At 44.6% G+C, this 19,688-nt stretch overlaps 1 protein-coding gene across 2 annotated transcripts in view; it reads right to left on the bottom strand.

The window, feature by feature from the left end:
• LOC147733052 (uromodulin-like) overlaps window positions 1–19,688 on the bottom strand; it is a 195,197-nt gene that overhangs the window by 38,886 nt on the left and 136,623 nt on the right. For both annotated transcript variants that reach the window (XM_086957618.1, XM_086957619.1), the window contains exons 5-7: window positions 17,480–17,707; window positions 6,997–7,162; window positions 4,984–5,056 (exon numbers count right to left, since the gene is read on the bottom strand). In XM_086957618.1, coding sequence (XP_086813744.1) covers window positions 4,984–5,056; window positions 6,997–7,162; window positions 17,480–17,707 — 467 coding nt within the window. The remainder of the gene's footprint in view (window positions 1–4,983; window positions 5,057–6,996; window positions 7,163–17,479; window positions 17,708–19,688) is intronic.

Raw genomic sequence — 19,688 nt, 5'->3', positions numbered from 1 at the left:
GGATTCGCTTTAATCTATTTGGCGGCTAGGGGTAGTAAAGGATTCAGCAATCTTCATAGTCATAAAAAAACAAGAACATGTATCTTTTATGGATAGTAGGTAGAAGGAGCATGATTTTGGTTTTGTCTTATTGTGATCAGAATTCAGGCTGTTTGGGGGGTGAATATTAAAAATAGCTCTCAAAATCTTTAGCCTTTTTGAGGGTTTTTGTGATATAGGCCAATACTTCTTTTTTTATAAACTCTATTAATTGGTTTCAGGCAGTGCAGAAACAAATAAATAGACGCCCACAAGCATTAAAAAATGAAGTCACTGGAACTCATATGAATAATGCACAGAGTCGGTTAGGAACGTCATGGTGCACCAAGACCCTAATGTCCCAACCAGGACATTTTATCTTCTGATGCTTAACAGGGCACACTCTTACTTGGTATATCACCTTCTCGGTATTGGAGCGACGGTCCACTCCCCTCAAAGCAACCGTCAAAAGACTGACTTTCCGGATGGCCAGTAGTGTGCAATGTTCCATATGACCATAGGAAACCCCATGACTAAATGGGAGCTTGCTCACTAGGAACCCTCCCATAATTCACAGAAGACCTTATTTCAACACGAGACCACCTGGGTGTGGCAGGAGCTCATGAGAATGATTAGTCTTGTCTAAGTTGTAATTTGGTTTTTGAAATTCGGTAATCATTTCAAATAGTTCTTTCGTTGAGTTGGGGACATCTGAAATATGCTGGGAGGACTAAGAGTGCTTCACCTTTGTAATTGTTTCCTTGTGGGTTCTATATTGTTTCTGCATCCGTTTTCTTCCCTCTGGGTTATTTGTTTTTCCTCCTGTGCATTTCTAGGATTGTGATTTATGTTTTTTGTAAGCATATGTTTTAATTGACCCATTCCACATTTTGTAGTGGTTGGCTGTCAGGCTTTCAGGCTTTTAGTGTGCCACTTTGTCAAAAACCCTAAGACAGCGAGTGGTGGAACTGTTTGGCAGTCAATGGGGGATTCAATGGTCGTGTTCCTGTGAATTCCTTTGGGAAAGAATCAATTTTGAAACTTTTTAATAAATGATAAGAACATTGAGGGTGATATTGGCACATTTAAATTGAAGCAAATCATGTGATAATTACCACAGGTGATAGACAGTGTTCCTTTGACGGAGATGATGTCCTCTGAGGTGAGTATGGCATTGACGATATGGGCCACATTACGTGTGGCTCAAAAAAAGCCTGATTGTAATTGAATACTTAAAGGTTATTGAGTAGGCCTGTGGTATGATGGAAATGTGGTATGCCGAGCCAGGTATTGAACACTTCTAGGATCAGTAGTTTAGGGTGATCAAATCGATTGTGATATCTGATACCAGGGTGGCCATGTATCACTTTGCGCGGGTGCCTTGACAGAAGGTTGGAAGGAATGCAGTAGTGAAATTCGGGATAGTGATCAGTCAAAAAGTACGGATTCACACGCTGGTGTTGATTATGGTAGTCGATTATGGTAGTCTGGGTATTTTGTACGCTACGGCCAGATGTCCCACACACTTCTGCATTTGCTGATTTCTGTGGAGTTGTACTTATCACCTGGGACAGGCTTGGTGGAGGATGGTTGGAGAGTCATATGCCTCCCCATAACAGAGACCATGCACTGGTCTTAGTTTGGACACTAAATGCAGAGATTACAGACAATCAGACACCTATGTATTTGGTCAAACCTTCCTTTGAACGAATCATCTATTCCAATCTTGAAATACTCAAGCAGCCAGCTCCCCGATTCACAAACAATAGAAAATGGAAGCAAGTTAACATCAAAGAGATGGAATCTATGCTTATTCAGACAACTCCAATACTGGGAGATTCAGTGTCGGAGGCTGAAAGGGAGTATAAAAATTGGCTAACAGCAGCAGTGGAGAGATTTACATCACTGCCACAGCAATGTGTAACCAAACGAGCAAAGGCTGCTCCATGGTTCAATAAAGAACAGCAGGGGGCGAAACTTGCCAGCTTGAATGCCAGTGGCACATAACTACCAGGAAGAATAAAATACAAAGAGGGACACATTGAATATAAAACAGAGCTACAGTAAGTGAAATCTTCTAACTATTGTAGCAATAGAATTCTGGAGACAACTAATTAACAGAAATAAACCTTTAAAATCTAAGACGATCTTATGTCCTCTAAAACGTTAACCCCTAATGTGAAAGCCTCTCAAGACTTAGGTGACAAACTAAATTATTTGTTATTGATAGAATCCAGACTATTAAGAACAGCACTATGCCTCCTAACTTTATCAATTGTCCGGAGGTTAAGAGGGAAACCAATGGCACTGTTCTTACACGCGTTTCTGACATTGAGGAGAATCGTCTAAAAGAACTATTAAACAAGGTCAAGTCAGGATCACCCAAGGATCCTTGCCCACCTGCCATTCTAAAAGATATGTCTTGTGCAATAAGTCCCCCACTTCTAATGCTAGTTAATAAATCTCTTCAGCAAGGACTTGTGTAGAGGCGTGGCTGGCACAGGTAAGAGTGGTGAGACGGGGTGGGGCGGGAAGTCAACAGACGCCATGATAGGTAAAATTAAATGTAAAAAATGATAAAACCACTTACCTTGCGCTAGACACATTGTCGACTCCGCAATGGGGCGAGCGCAAGATAAGTGGTTTTATACATTTTTTTATTTAATTTTACCTATTCCGTCGTTTGCCGACTCCACCCCGCCCCGCCCCCGCCCCACTGCTCTTACATGTGCTGGTACTGCCTGCTCGTGCCCATGGCCTTTCTGCATGAATAAGTGATTACCCCACTGAAAAAACAAGGAGATGATCGGATGGTTTTGAAAAACTATCATCCTGTCTCACTACTTCCTTTTCCAGTTAAACTATTGGAAGCACATGCCGATCTAGATCTGAGCTGAGATTTACACACAACTGCCTTCCTTCATCCAGTGCAAGCAGATTTTAGCCCGTCTCATAGTACAGAGTCTGTGATAGCAGCAATAGTGGTTGAATTAAGACCGTAAAAGCATTACGGAAGGAATTTTGCCCTGGTTCTTTTAGACTTTTCCGCAGTCTTCGATAGGTCAATCACAGGATTTTGATTGACTGTGTATCTGAGGCAGGGGTGCAGTGCAGATCCCTTGGGTGGATTCAATCCTTTTTAGAAAGTCACAGTCAGTGAAACTTGGAAATGTAACCTCAAAATCGATTGGACTTGAATGCGGAGTGCCTCGAGGCTCCTCCTTGTCCCTGATATGTTTAATCTGGACACGAAACCGCGAATAGAGGCAGTGACAATCTCGGGATGCAGCATATATAGTTACGCAACTGACTAACAACTACTATTTCACATAGATAATACCCCTGCAGCATATGAAAAATTCCAAAACACAAGGAAATGTATTGTTAGCTGGATGGCGGCTAATCAGCTGAAGTTAAATATTGATAAGACTGAAATAGCCTTGCTGATATATAAGGCCAATATTTGGAGCAATAAAACTTGACCTATCGACCTTGGTTCAGCACCTATTCCAGCTTCTGCTGCCAAGGCCCTTGCAGTTGTGATAGACACCAATCTCAAGAAGATAAATTCCCAGATATGGACTATGGTATCAAAATGTTCCTTTCTGATAAAAACTATGAGAAAATGATATCCTTCCTGTCCTTTGAAGCAAGCAAATTATTTGTAACTTCTGTTATTAACTCAACTCGCCTATGCTAACTCTGTCTATGCGGGACTTACTCGCACTCCTTTTCACAAATTACAATTGATCCAGACTGAAGAAGCACGGCGGATCTTTCTCCCTCCTCTGTACTCGCATTCCACAGCCTTGCTTAGAGAGCTGCATTGACTTCCAATGGAGGAACGAATTTGCTTTAAAGTGTGCTGTCTTGTGTTCAAAAGTCTGGACAATACTGGTGCCATATTTCAGGCAGAGAAAATTAAGAGGTATATACCCTCCCTCAACCTGAGATACAGTAAGGCAAACCGTCTTATCATACATACCTACAGTTCGTAAACACAGATCAGGTGGTCAAGGCTTTTAAGTAGTGGCCACTCCTACTTGGAATGCTTTACTAGACAAAATGTTTGGAGCAGGAGCTTGAGACTTTTAGTAGTTTGCTAAAAACCTCGGGGCATATTATGAAGAACGGCATTAAAATATCGCCACTTTAGCGGCCGGAAACTGCCGCTAAAGCAGCGATAATGAGCTTGATAATAGGCCCTTGTGAATTCCCATCAGAGCCCAGGTTCTGGTGTGAACCTGGGCTTTTATGGGAATTCTCAAGGGCATATTATCAAGCCCATTATCGTCGCTTTAGCGGCAGTTTCCTGCCAATAAAGCGACGATAATTTTAACTCCGTTCTTGATAATATTATTATTATTATTATTTAAAATTTTATATAGCGCGCAGTTACCCTTGGGCATCCCAGTGCTTTTCCAGACAACATCAGATGGTATGCCCCTACGTTCTTTAAACAGGCTGGTGGTATTAAGTACATTCTAGTAAGGCTCTCAATCGCTCCAGCATTATAAGCGCCAAGAATCTTTTGGTGAACGTGTGCTCTACAAGTATTAATAACATAACATTATAACATAACATCTCTCGTCCAAGTTTCTGTGATTAAAAGAAGATCCAGAATGGACTCAAGCAATAGGCTACAAATGTGGATTCCCTTTTTTAAGGATCTAGGGTTCATCAAGATTCTTAAAAAAGGGTTTTAGGTTTTGTGCTGCAAAATATCACTTTATTTATCAAAGCAAAAATCCTTTAACTGCCCTAACAAGAACTCCTTCAAAATATGTGAAAGGTCATGGCAAATAACTTTCATGTGAGTATGCCATTATGTAACTACCACCTTGATTTACTGGTGAACAAAGGATTGTATTGCCTGTTCCTGGTCAGTCAGTGTCTGAACACTCATCCAACAGCGCAACCAAATAGCACATAATGCACTTGAAAGGATTCACAGAAATAGCTTACAAGAGAATGGTCCTTGGGATACGATAATAGAACTTTGACGTATGTTCCCATCGGCAGACCTTCTGCGACGTCTCTGTATAGGAGAAAGGACAGGTGAACATCAGAGAATTACAGAACCCTCCTCATGGATACCCCAAATCTTCCAGTCTCACTGGCAGAGCCCTCCATTGTCTAGCAGCCATCACATTTTCTAATTCTCACTTCTGGGCCTCTTCCATGTTTGCTCCCAACATCCCTTTCCTTTCCCCTCTCTGGTGCACTCCCGTACTTTGACATCTGTGGGGTAGATTTTCAAGCATTTTGCACTGGGTTAGTGTCACAAAAGTGATGCCAATCAGCACAAAATGTTTTTGTTTACCAATTTCCAGGGCAAAACTTGGTTTGCATTGGAAAGTACCCTACAAGGAATGCAAAACAGCATGAAGCATTGTTTTGAGTTACTTAGCCCCCAAGGGGGCGTTACATGGGTGTTACCATGCAACCACCCCCAGTCTTTTGATGCAAACCCTATCTACAAACAATTGTAGACAGGGTTTAGCGCAAAGGTTAACACCATCTGAAACACCATCTGAAAGGAGGCGTTAAGAGGAGAAATGTTTTCATTTCTCATTTATTTTCCTACTTTGCATGCATGCCGCACTGTGCAGCCACATACAAAGTGGGAAAAGTGTTTGAACTTGTCTAGGCATTTTATTTTGTACAGGAAGGGTACCCTTCTAGAACAACACTTATGTTAGACTCAGGGACACACCTTAGCGCTAAGGTGTGGGCCTGGTGCACAGCAGCTGAAATCAGCGTAGATATGGCACTCTCCTGCGCCCTCCCTGTCATGCAACGCAGCATTTTTGGTGCTGCGTTGTGTGATTTCTTAGAAACTCTGCCCCTGTGTTTCTTACGCACTCAGCTCTCAGTGGCTACTTACCACTGTGTACCAGGCCCACTCGTCTCCTAGTGAACTGCAAATGACTGCCACTGCACATGCACTCACTTACCTGCGCCACTTGTTACTGCTCTGCAAACAGCTTAACCTGTTAGTGGCGATTTCCACTGCTCTCCAAACACGCTCTCCTTCCAGCGGCTGTGCCCGTTACTCTGCACCTACACCCTCACATTTCCATGACTTTAACATCTGCTTTGTACACACTTCACTCCCAGCGGCTGTGCCTACTCTTCTGCTCACAGACACCTATCAGTCTCCAGAAAGATGAAAGGCTGAGTGGACCCATCGGGATTTGAACCCGTGACCATGCAGTAAAACACAAATTTGTGCAGTGGATGCATTAGTCCACTGAGGCACCAGGCTTGGCTATTCACACATGTTCACCTGCAAGTTGCAGTGCAGACTGCTTGAATAAAAACACTCCTTTAATGAAGGAGCTCCAGCTGTGCTGCACACACAAACACCCACACATACACTCAGTCACTTAAAGAAATCGCAATACTGGCTACTCTGGAAATACACATTCAACTGCAGTAGTAATGACTGCTGCTTTGCTCTTAAACTCAGTGGCGGCTGCTAAGGAATGGGGGTGGTGGGCCATGGATGTGGGGAGGTTAAAAAAATCACTTACCTGGTTACAGCCGCCGCCTTTCCTCCATCCTCTTCTCTTCCTCCTGACTCCCGGAAGCAGGAAGCTTCCAGGCTCCCCTAAACCAATTACGGTGCTGCTGTTACAAGTATGATAGCAGCGGTCGTGATTAGTCTGAGCGGCCTGTTTGGCCACCACTCAGGCAGTGCCTGAGAGCCTTGGGACAGTTCTCCACCCAGCTGTGCATCATAGCCGGGTGGAGAAATGCTGAGCGCCCATGACAGTTTGGCCGCCCCAAGACCTTGGCACTTAGTAGAAACCATAACACTTCTCCTCCTGTGGTCCAGCCCAGCCCCGCCCCAACCTGGCTCCATGCAGAAAAATAAAATGTGTTATCATTTTATCTTTCCTTGTGGCACTGCTCTGAGAGCGGTGGGCGATGCTCCACTGTCTTAGCAGAAGAGCCGCCGCTGCTTAAACTCACCTCTTGGTGGCAGGCTCCACTGCTCTGCACACAAACATGGACGCCACAGTGCAGGTAGAGGTCACTCGGCTGTTGCCTGAACTTAAACATTTTGAAAGTAAATTTTCCTTGATCTGAATCTCCGTTCTGGACAACTTTGGCGGAAAAAGGCCCTGGGACAGAGGTGCTATGAAGGAAGAGATAGCATGGTGAGTACCGTTGTTTACATTTTGTTCTCTATCATCAAAACTGTGGAATAGTTGGCCAGCTAAACCCGCAACCTGAATTAAAATCTACCATGTCCAAATTCACAAAGCTTACATTTCTTCACAACACCCATTAAAACCTTTCCTCTTCCCCTACTTTCTCCCGGGATTGTCAAAATCTTTTGGGGGCCTGGGACAAAACTTAATGTGTGCCCTCCGGAGGCTTCTTCAATTTGCCCAGGTGCCAGAAGCACCGGTTTAGTAGTGCACAACAACAACAAAATACTCCACAGATGCTGCCTCTTTATTAATAAAGATAGAAAACTTTCCTTTATTTAAAAATGAATGAATAACTTTTTAAGAAGCAGAGCAGGGCCCTGAAGAGGGCAGGCAGGTGACAAAATGCCACATCCTTGTCAAAGCCCTGCTTTGTCCCACAGCATACTCCTGATATCTTCAGACTGGTCTGTTCCTCTCGCCCAACTTGGTCCAACCAACATCCTTCCCTCCACAGTTAATCTTCTTTAGGACAAATATTAGTTTGACCAGGTCCTAACAAACTATGAATCTTTTTTTTAACTTCCTTCAAGTTTTCAGAAGAACACTACAGGTAACATCTGAGGTACAACGGCATTTTTGTGACCAGTCAGACGTAGAGGTATTCTTGGTGAGCAAATGTTTTATCTTCAATCATGCATCCATATTGCATAGTATATCACCATTATTCAGCTATCTGGGCGATCATCAAACTCAAGCGGCACAACATTAATTTATTTATGTATTATCTATGATATTATCATACTGATTCTTTAGCTTGCAAAAAGGTGTCTTTCGCTGTCGAACTACAGCTTCTCATGTCATGGTGACTTTATTAAGCAAGGTATATCTGCTCCATACTTCCATACAGTTTTTATCATATAGACCAGTCAGTTCGAGTCGCCTGGGTCTCCAGGCTGTTGTCCCATTTTTGTTCTTCTTGATGAATACCCTAACTTCCTCAGCGGATATCCTTCGGAGGGGCCCCCAAATGTTTCTAGGGGACGATGCACTTGGTAAAAGTGTGGCTCATATGTCTATATTGTCATTACTCTATAGTTAATGGAGTTCTTATATCTATGTCCCAGTGTTGTCTGGCACCCATCCTATGGACCAGCCATCAGTTTTGTATAGTCTCACAAAAACAGGAGCCAAGGGGGAAACAGAGACAGGCCGCCCCCCACTCAAAAATCACTATTACAATAATGGCCTGCTCCTCATCAGCTCAAAGGCTAAACAAGTGGAAAAAAGGTTTATTCTTGTGGTAGAGAGATTATTTGGCTTCTATCCACAGTTTTACACAACGTTGTGATGTTCAATCTGGCAATGTTGCCAGCATGTGTGTGTGTATGTCAGTGTCACCACCTTACTACATGTATGTCCTCCCATCCGAGCGTGAAAAAAGGGGAGGGGAGGTTGACAGTGTCTCACGGAAGCAACACCAAGGAGAGGATTATATCAGACTGGTACTCGCCTGATTCCTCACTTCTCATCATCGACTACTGTCAACCTTTTAAAGAAAATTGGGAGAAAAATAAACATAAAGAAAGTGCATATAGGTCCAACAACCGTGAGGTGTTGTGAGTGCTGGAAACCCAGTGTGATATTGTTGTGCCCAAATACGTGAAAAAACAAAATACCACGTTAAAACGAGTGAAACTAACTGGCAACTCACAACTTTATTCTGTGCTGTTAGTTCACTCTGATTAAAAGTCAACCGACATGTTTCATCACTTTGTTTTTAGTGATTTCTTCAGGGTTTTGTTGGTGGGTCAGCGTTTAGCATGCACCTTTCACAAGTCTTCCCTTATTGTACCTGTAGTTCATGGTGGGACACAACAGACAGACACACACAAATATTAAAAGTCTCAGCAATAAGCACCGAGCCCAGTGTTCACTGACATATGACAATTTTCAGCTGTATCAATTTACCAGGTGGCCTGCCGTGATGAGCCTACCCGGCCCCCGTGAAAGACTGCGTCACGAGTGTTGTTCCCTGTCTGTGTACTGGGACGCTTTGAACCGCCAAATGGTCGGTATCTGTTATGAGAGAGCAAGGCAAGGCAATATAAAATGTGCTGTGCCTCGTTAGACTCGTGTCTGCTTAGTCACGAGCGAACGAGACCCAGTGCGATCCCTTTGTCCATACAGTTTCTGCCCCCGCTCCCGTTAGTCTGGCTAACGAAACTCCTTACCGCGTAGGTGTGCTGGTGTGGTCTCGGGCTCACCCCTCGTGTGTGGGTCTCGTTCGCTCGTGACTAAGCAGACACGAGTCTAACGAGGCACAGCACATTTTATATTGCCTTGCCTTGCTCTCTCATAACAGATACCGACCATTTGGCGGTTCAAAGCGTCCCAGTACACAGACAGGGAACAACACTCGTGACGCAGTCTTTCACGGGGGCCGGGTAGGCTCATCACGGCAGGCCACCTGGTAAATTGATACAGCTGAAAATTGTCATATGTCAGTGAACACTGGGCTCGGTGCTTATTGCTGAGACTTTTAATATTTGTGTGTGTCTGTCTGTTGTGTCCCACCATGAACTACAGGTACAATAAGGGAAGACTTGTGAAAGGTGCATGCTAAACGCTGACCCACCAACAAAACCCTGAAGAAATCACTAAAAACAAAGTGATGAAACATGTCGGTTGACTTTTAATCAGAGTGAACTAACAGCACAGAATAAAGTTGTGAGTTGCCAGTTAGTTTCACTTGTTTTAACGTGGTATTTTGTTTTTTCACGTATTTGGGCACAACAATATCACACTGGGTTTCCAGCACTCACAACACCTCACGGTTGTTGGACCTATATGCACTTTCTTTATGTTTATTTTTCTCCCAATTTTCTTTAAAAGGTTGACAGTAGTCGATGATGAGAAGTGAGGAATCAGGCGAGTACCAGTCTGATATAATCCTCTCCTTGGTGTTGCTTCCGTGAGACACTGTCAACCTCCCCTCCCCTTTTTTCACGGTCGGATGGGAGGACATACATGTAGTAAGGTGGTGACACTGACATACACACACACATGCTGGCAACATTGCCAGATTGAACATCACAACGTTGTGTAAAACTGTGGATAGAAGCCAAATAATCTCTCTACCACAAGAATAAACCTTTTTTCCACTTGTTTAGCCTTTGAGCTGATGAGGAGCAGGCCATTATTGTAATAGTAATCAGTTTTGTATAGACCAATTATGGGATTTAACCCTTCAAGGTGAGGAGATCACAATGATCTATAAGAGAACGCCAAGCTCCGGGGTTTACAGTTAAGCCCGGAAAACAGCTTTGCATAGCCTAGTGGAACCAACAGTACAGAAGATATCTAGCAGGGGATACACAAGTGAAGTCCTTAAACAGTAAATTGTCATAAAGGTACAACTGAAGTAAAGGCCCGCCATTTTCATAAACCTCCGTCTCATCTGCTGTAACAACACCTTGCGTTCTGACGTGACCAACAATCTAGCATTATTTGTCCGAAGTATCTCTGTTCTATATAGTATGACAAGATTCGGTGCTTGATGCCAACTGATACCATGCCCACACAATGCATCATATTTACATGACTATTTCACTACGCCCTTTTTGGAGGTTCATCTGTTTGCCTTCCTCCTGTATTTTGTCTGACGTGTTGTTGGTGGTTTTATGACTCTGGGCACTTTACCACTGCTGATCAGTGCTAAAGTGCATATGCTCTCTTTTGTAAATTGTATTATGGATTAGTGATTCCATGATTGGCTATTTGATACTGAGACTCTGGTTAGTTGTTGCAAAATGTAACTTGACTTCTGGCACATGTTCATCTACTCAATGAGGGAGCTATCAGCCTGATTCATCAAGCTGAAATTGGCTCGCAAAGGGTCAGATTCTGAGAATCTGGCCCTTTGCGAGCGCTATTTTTGCATTTGGGATTCATCATCCCAAATGCAAAAATCGGTAATTGCTAATTCGCTAAATTGCGAGGAATTACATTTAAGGAATCTCTATTTGAGATTCCTTAAATGCAATTCATCAACCATTTTTAAATTGCTAATTCGCAATTTCGGGCCGCTATTTACCGAGAGGTCAGACCTCTCGGTAAATAGCAAAAACTTAGAAAAATGCTTTTAAAAGCATTTTTCTAAGTTGCATGTTGCGCACACACATGTCCTTTGGACATGTGTGTGTGCAACACCTGTGTGAAATTTCATTTGAGGGGTGCTACAGGGTGTCCTGTGGACACCCCTGGCACCCTTCAAATCGCAATCTTATTTGCGATTAGCTAATTGCTAATCGCAAATAAGGAATACTCCCCATTCATTCCTATGGGCCTTTTGGCCCATAGGAATGAATGGCGAGTTATTCCTTATTTGCGATTAGCAATTAGCTAATCGCAAATAAGGAATTGTAAGGAATCGCATTATTATTGCATATTCCTACATGAATCCCGTTTTGCGAGTCCTTAATAGCGATTCGCTATTAGGGCCTCGCAAAACGGGAGCATGATGAATCAGGCGGTATGTGTGTTCTGCAAGGAAAGGGGGGTGACTGTGAAGAGATGATCCAGGGAGGATCTAGAGGCATCCCTATTTCATTATGAGTTACCCTGCTGAGGGCCAACACTATCAGTAGAGTTTGAGGAGGAAGAATTTCCTGAAAGTGAGGGAGAAACAGAGAAAGATGAAGGGCCACTGGCTTGTGAGCAGAGGCTAAGAGAGTTTGATGAGAAGTTCGAGAGGGCTGAGACCAAGAGGGCCTTAGCCCAAGAAAAATAAATATGTGTAGCTCAGGAAGTGAGCTTGACTGGGTTGCCGGTGGAGTCAAGCTCAGATGGTGGCAGCAAAAGTGAAATATCTAGTGCTGAGGGAGCAGTACACACACCCACAGATGAGGCACCTGACTTGAAGGAGGGGGTTAACATACACCAGGGGGTTCAGGGATATGAGGTAGCTCCAGTGGTGCACACTGTCCCTGAGGTGGACTGGGGAACTGGCACAGGGGATCATAGTCCTAGTGGTGAGTGGGACACTCTACTGACTCTAGATGAGAGGTGCAGGTAGAAGGGTTCCCCCATGGTAGACGTCCTGGTGTGTGAGTGTGGAGACCGCCCAGAAGAGTGTGGGTTGAGTGACAGAGACAGTCAGACACTGTCTTGCCAATCCCAGGAGAGTGGTCTGGTGTACTTGTGCGAGGCACTGGATGGTAAGGCAAAGGATGGCTTGGTTAACACCTGTGTGGGGTGGTATGATTCAATTCATGGAGAGCATATTTTAAGTCCCTGTTTTCAAGAGCTATGCCAACACCTGGTGGAGTATGAGTTCTCTGTTCCCAGGGAGCTCCCACTGGGTGCAGACCTTTTGGTGGATTCCAGAGGGTCTGAAGAGGCATCTGAGGGTGATCCTGAAAGAGATGGCCCAGGTTTCACTCAACCCAGTGTGGTGGGGGAGGGTTGTGGTAACCCTCCCCCAGTGTGGTGGGGGAGGGTTGAGGTAACCCAGATAGGTCCCAGAGTAGTGGGAAGGGTGTGGGGTTCGATGTCCTGTCTCAGAGGAGAAGGAGTGGGATTGGGCTGTGCCTGAGGTGCCTAAAACCCAGTCTCAAGGCCTGGTTGGTTCCATGAGGTAACACCAGGCGGGGAGCCTGGTCTGTACAGGTAGGCCGTTCCCTGAGGGGGATCCCAAGATGTCAGTTGAGCTGGGGGAGACTGCTGTAACTAACATTCCACCAGCTCTGGTGTCTGGCAGCACCTCTCCAGTTGGGAGAGGGCATGGGTCCAGAGAAAGGGGTAAGAGGGGGACGCGGTCCCCAGTGGAAGGACCAGTGGGTCAGGGGTTGCCAGCGCTGAGGTCAGAGCACCCCAGGACTGACCTTGGTGAGGCCCCTTCTGGCCTGGGGGGTCTTCATGCTCTGTCAGGTGGACAGGAGGCTGGAGACCAGGTAGGAGGGTGCAGGGCCCAGTAAGGGGGGCAGGGAGAGGAAAGCCTTACCCCTGACCTCTGCTCATTGTACGGGTACAGACCCCAGGCTGGGATCCCAGTTGCAGGATAGAACCCCTGAATTGGTTGGCAAATTGTGCAGGACACCTGCCACAGGTGCCCTGACAATTCTGTAAGGGGTACCAATCCAGGTAAGAGGGTGCAGAGCCTGAGGGGGAGGACCGGGTTTGGGAAAGCCCACACCAGTCTCCTGTCCAGCCGCTGGGTACAGGCCCAGGGCTGGTGGGTCAGTGGCAGGATGTCATACCTGACCTGACAGGAGGGAGAGTGGACAAAGGGTGCCAGGCACCTGGGGCTACTGCCCCCGCTCTCTGATGCCACAGAGGTTTGAGAGTCCTGAAAGGCATATGGCCTGGGTCCTAGGGAGGGTCCAGGAGTCACTCCCCGGGGGTGGACTGGGCCACACAACTGTGTTGGCCATGTGGGTACTGTCTGTCTGTTGAGACACACCTGTGAGCAAGCTACGGTTAGGTGCTGCACAGATGATGTCCACAGGTGAGGAGAAGGGTTCCCCATGGGTTAGCTTAGTGGGCCCTGAGAGTATGGTCAGAGGGATCCAAATGGGTTCAGATTGGCGTAGAACTGGACTATGTCCCTGCAGTTGGGGGCCGGGGCCCATGTTCTATAGCCCCAAGCAGGGAAAAGCCTATAAAGGTATTGATTAGTCTACCCTTGCTTTAGGCTGGAAGGGGGTTGTGCTGGACTTGGCCCTTTTTGCAAGGTCATCACATAACTTTTTGCCTTCCACCTGTATTTTTTCGGACCTGTTATTGGTGGTTTTATGACTCAGAGCACTTTACCACTGCTGATCAGTGCTAAAGTGCATATGCTCTCTTTTGTAAATTGTGTTTTGGATTAGTGTTTCCATGATTGGCTATTTGATGTACTTGTCAGACCCTAGTACTGTGCACTATGTGTGCCCAGGGCCTGTAAATCAAGTGCTGCTGGTGGGCTTGCAGCACTGATTGTGCCACCCACAGAAGCCGCTTGTAAAATGTTGTTCAGGCATGCCATTGCAGAGCCTGTGTGCAGTCTGGGACTGCCATGTCGACTTGGTAAATGCACACACTTGCCAGTCCCTAAACCTAACCTTTTCTACATGTTAATCACACCTAAGGTAGGCCCAAGGTAGCCCTGTGGGCAGGGTGCATTGTATGTGAAAGGTAGGATTGGTCTGCATTTGGAGTGGTGGGAGGAGTAGCACCTTCACCTGAATAGGGCTGTGCCTACCTTTCACAATGACGGCTCCACCCCCCTGAGGCGTGTCTGGAGCTAGGGCTCACACTGGCAAAGGAGGTTGTTGTGCACTTGCAAAGTGCCCCACAGAACTGGTTTTTACTGGGTACAGACACTCTCTGCCTTCAGAGAACAAAGGATTTTAGTGCATAAAAAGAGGTGCCAAGAACCGAGATTTTTAGATTACTTCTGGGAAATCAAGAGGAACCATTGCCAAGGAGAAGAGCCGGATAAGCAGAGGAGGAATACTGCCCCTGTGCTGTTTGCTGTCTGAGGTTGGCCTGCAGTGGCTACTTGCTGCCAAGGAAAGGAGAAAAGGACTTTGCTGTTTGCTTTGCAGCCTGCTTGAGGAAAAGATCCCCAAGGGCGTGAAATAGACTTTGCCTCCTGTTAAGAAGTCTCAGGGACACAAAAGACTTCCTGCAACTCTGCTGGTGCTGCTGGACTACGCCATCTGTGAGTCCGACCCTTGCCTGAGGTGACTCCTGCAGTCAAAAGGTCTCAGAAGTGGGTTTTGCAGCTGCTCTCTGCAAGAACTGGCACAAAGCATCATGAAACCATGCAAAGCTTCTTGGAACCGGCGCAAGGCGATGCGAAGCTGCGCTGAGTCCCACCGGGTGATGCGAAGCCTCGCCGCACAGCCTCAGCACCAACGCAAGACGACGCGAAGCCTTGGAAAGTGGCACAAAACATCGCATTTGGCCGCAGTAAGAAACCGATCCATCACATTCCCGCACAGTAAGAAGCCGACACATCACCTCCCCTTCAGTAAGGAACCGACGCATCACCTTCCTTTGGCGTACGTAACCGACACATCACCTTCCCTGTGGCTGTTTTTGTTTGTGACTGTGACGCAACCAAGGTACTTTGTGTTGCAACTATAGTTTGCTATGGACAGAATTGTTTCTACCTTTTGAAAGTCATATTTTGATTACCATATTGTGGATTTTTGTTGTTTGGTCTTGTTTTGGTTTAGATAAAGTTTACATATTTTTTTTAACTGGTGTGGTGTCCATTTGTAGTGTTTTCACTGTATTACTGTATGTGTTCACAAATGCTTTACACACTGCCTTTGAGATAAGCCTGTCTGCTCGTGCCGTGCTACCAAGGGGGTGAGCAGGGGTTATTTTAGAAGTGACTAAAAGCAAGGGTCCCTATTTAGACAAAGGTACCTACCTCTGCCAACTAGAGACCCTATTTCTAACAATGACCAATTGGTGTAATCAGCAGGAGTACAGTTTCCGACTTAATTACTACATGAGGCACCAAGTGTACCAGGAATTGCACAAAATACACCTGTGATGTCTGGAAGTACAGCTCCATATCTGGTGTCAAGAACCCTCCATCACTATACAGGAGTGTCAGTACATCCAGACTTAATCTGGGTTGTTTACTAGCCAATGCCAGTTTATCAGTAAAGCACAAAGAGTTTGGAAAGAGGATATATTCAATGTGATGGGGATATTCACAAATAGGTATAGCATTCTTAGGAGGACAATAATTTTAATGAGGGTCATCTTGCCCGCCATTGAGAGGTTTGGCAATCCATCTCAACCTGTAATTTAGACATCAGCCGGGACATAATTGTCCTTCAACATAATGTCTAATTCTGGTTGCATATTTATCCTTTAATATTTAACTAAATGTTCTCACCTTTTCAGGGGATATTCTAAATCCAGCCTGGTGGTGCACCACATCAGAGGAAAAGCCTCTGATTTGCTCCAGTTGATCTGGAATACAGATATATTGTCATAGCCTATAAACTCTCTAACAATAGGAGAAAGGCTGTACGCAGTGTACCTCACATGTAATAAAATGTTATCTACGTAAAGGAAAACCATATATCATCTATTACCCATTCTTATGCCTCTATCTGAAAGTAGTTCTTGTAGCACACATGCCTGGGTACAAGTACAAAAGCAAATACCAGAAGGGATAATGGACAACCCTGTCTGGTATCCCCAAAAATGCCAATGAATGGTAACAAGCACTATATTTGTATGTGGGCTTGAGGCATGGAGAACACTCGTAGATTCACTTCATAATTTCCTTGCCCAATCTCATTCCCTTGAGTGTCGCAAATATAAATGGCTCTTCCACTGAATCAAATGCTTTTTAAATGAGGTATGATGAATCAAAGCTCACTGTGAATGTGACTGTGAACAAACACAACTACGCGTTCCTCATCTAATTCTGATTTTCATACACATTCAGTGTGTTATTAAGATCTAGGGTGGTGTGGCTAGGTTGCTACCAGTCCAATGTCCTGATGAAGACCTGTGTGTTTCTTCAAGAGGGGGTCAAATTGTAGACTTTCCAAGGGTATACGCATATCTTTAACTGTGGGATTTTCAAACCCCAATGTTCATATCATTGGGTTTGTTATTGATACATTCATGTATCCTTTGGGTGGGAACCCATGTATATATATTGTAAATATTCATTTTGTGTTATTATATGTTTGTCAGGTTCTATGACTCACTGTACTGCCCTTGCACTGCTCTGTCATTTGGAGCACCTACTTTTGAATAAATACGTTGGATGATCAGTCTACTACCTTATTTTTGTGACTTGAAATATACATTTCCCATCTTCATTTTTGTGAATATTTGTCCGTCATTTTTGCGTGTATGTTGAACTAATGTCAGAAACATTGTTTCGAATAATTTCTAGAAGCACACCTTTAAATATGTACTTTGTTACCCTTGTTCTTGGGAATACGCCCCCCCCCATTTCTTGGTAGACTCCTGGACATAGCAGCAAAGTCCTTTCTAGGCATCCAGTAATTGTTGCCATGGATGCATTAAATCAAAAGGTCTATGGCTATGTGGGCGGAGGACTTAGCTCAACATACTGTCGAGAAGACAGTTACATGTACAGTTTCCACGTATGTCAGGATTTCTCTCTTCCTTTTGCATCATGGTTAATTATACAGGCGTTGGCACATTTGGCTTTTGTACAAATATAAACAAAAATACAATATATGTTGAGACTGTCACAGAGAGACACCCCACATTTTCTGCCCCCATGCCCGTTGCCCCTTCCTACTTACCCACTCTGGAGAAGTGATACTCTGTTTGCATCATCCGCAGAAGCAGTTGCAGTGGCATAGCAGTTCTCCAGCAGCAGCACTATGCCTTCTTCATTGGGGCTCACCAGCTGCACCTTCACGTACACCTTCTTACCCAGCGGCAAAGCCCCAGACTCTGGAATTGTGTAATTCGAGTCGACAAACACAGACATTTCAGCCCTTGGTCTGGTGCCAACTGATTCAACAACGCTGGTGAAAAGCAGAATGACATCGATGAGTTAATTAACTAAAAATAGAACCTGAAAGAGTGTACTGTCATTGTCACTAACAATAGGCATCCTAGAGTGTTCCCTTGATGATGTCTGAGTGGGTTTTGAGAAGTTTGTTACCTGATGGCCCCTTTAAATAGGTACAGGACAGGTGCAAGGGTTTCTGTTGCCCTCACAGAAATTGCATGTTGCCATAGTATCATACATGGTAATGGAGATACAGTTCCACCCTGCATGAGTATGTGGGACCCCTTGCTGATGGTGCCTTGGGCAGCCACCCGGTATTGACTTACCCTAGAATTGGCCCTGCCATACTTTCAGACAGTACTACCTTTTAACCAGATAACGCTTTGGCAGAAAAGAAAAGTAGCCCAGTCCCCAGACTGCAATCTCTGCTAGGACCAGGCTTTCCTCTCAGCCACAGTAATGACTGTATGATGGCCAAGAAGTCAAATTGACCTGCTCCGTGACTAGTCCAGTACAAGATGGGAACTGGCCACTGGCTATGGCTATTGTATCATATCCAACATTAGCAGGACAATGCATGTAAAGTAGACTTTTACATTAAACCAATGATGCATATGGGACACAATTTTTACACTCCGAGTCACGTTTCCTTCCAGCCAATTACAGAGCGCCATATGTACGAAACATTTCCCCACGGACACAGAATGGGTAAAACCCTTTGATACATCTGTCTCAAAGTTCAATAAGCACTGAATAGTATTGGTTACTGTGAAAATGGTATTGTGAGCAGCACGGCATATTGAACTGTCACAAAAAACTTATTAAAATCAATAAAGCACACAAGATAGCTTGCAGTCACTGCAGAAGAACAATTGAGTTTTTTTTACATCACCAGTTGAGAGGCTCACGGTTTTATGAAAAAATGACCGCTATGTTGCTTGCTGTGTCACAGCAAACCTAGAGTCACCAGAGATGGTGTCATTACTCGATGCAATGCATCAAGACTTTACTCTATTTTAAAATGGCATCTTTTTAGACAAAGGGCTAATGTCTCACATTACCCTCAATATGCGTTACTAAGGAGAAGAACACATACAGATAGACACTACTGTTGTGAGTACGTGGGTTCATAAGCAGAGTTTTGGAGTGGATTGAATTTGTTTGTGGAGAGATTAGACACCTGAACTGCGGACTGAGAAAAAACAATTAGAGGAATTTGCTGAAGTACCAGAGAGAAAATCGGGGGCTTGAGGAAAGAGAAATCTTTTTTTAAGGTTCAGATTAAATAAATTGCCTTTTTCTGAGAAAAATTGGAGAGGCAAAGAAATAGCGGTATAGAAGTGTACTTCATATTGTGATGAATGAGCCACTTATCCGGGTCATATGCACATTATTCAATACTGTCCTAATTATTTGTATCTTTGAGAAACTGGGTTGTTGGTTGACTGGGGTGTGAGCACTGGTCAAACAACAGCCACAATCCCTTGCAGGGTTAACCACAAAAATTCAATTAATCAACATGTGCTTAACTATGGGTAACTTGGCACAAAATGCAGTCAGGCTTAGAGCTAATGTGTAAAGTATTTATACAGCATACACGCAGCAATAAATTGAAACTCCAACACAAGAAAAATTCCCACAATAGAGTACATTTTCATAAATTATTTGACAACTAAAATCCACTCAGTAGAACCGGAGTTGTGAAGTTTTAAGGTTTTTATTACAAACTAGTGCCTGTCAGTTCAAAGTGCCAACTGGGGACATATAGTCCAGCAAGACTGTGTCAAAGTCACAAGTTAAGGCCCATTGTGAGAAGGAGCTCAGTTCGTATGCAAGAAGTGGATTAGGCCTGGTCAGCGCTTACCTTAGGACTTAGAAATATTCTTGAAAAAAATGTTCTGAGAAGGTAAAGTTTAGCGGGGCAAGGCTGCAGGAAGAGTTCAAGGATGGAGCTTCGTCTGCGTATGGCCTTGGGTCGAAGCCTTGATGAAGAT

Source organism: Lissotriton vulgaris, chromosome 2_1 (genome assembly GCF_964263255.1).
Source record: "Lissotriton vulgaris chromosome 2_1, aLisVul1.2, whole genome shotgun sequence".
Classification (NCBI taxonomy): Eukaryota; Metazoa; Chordata; class Amphibia; order Caudata; family Salamandridae; genus Lissotriton; species Lissotriton vulgaris.
The sequence above is the reverse complement of the archived record's forward strand: the minus strand, read 5'-3'. Positions and strand labels throughout refer to the sequence as shown.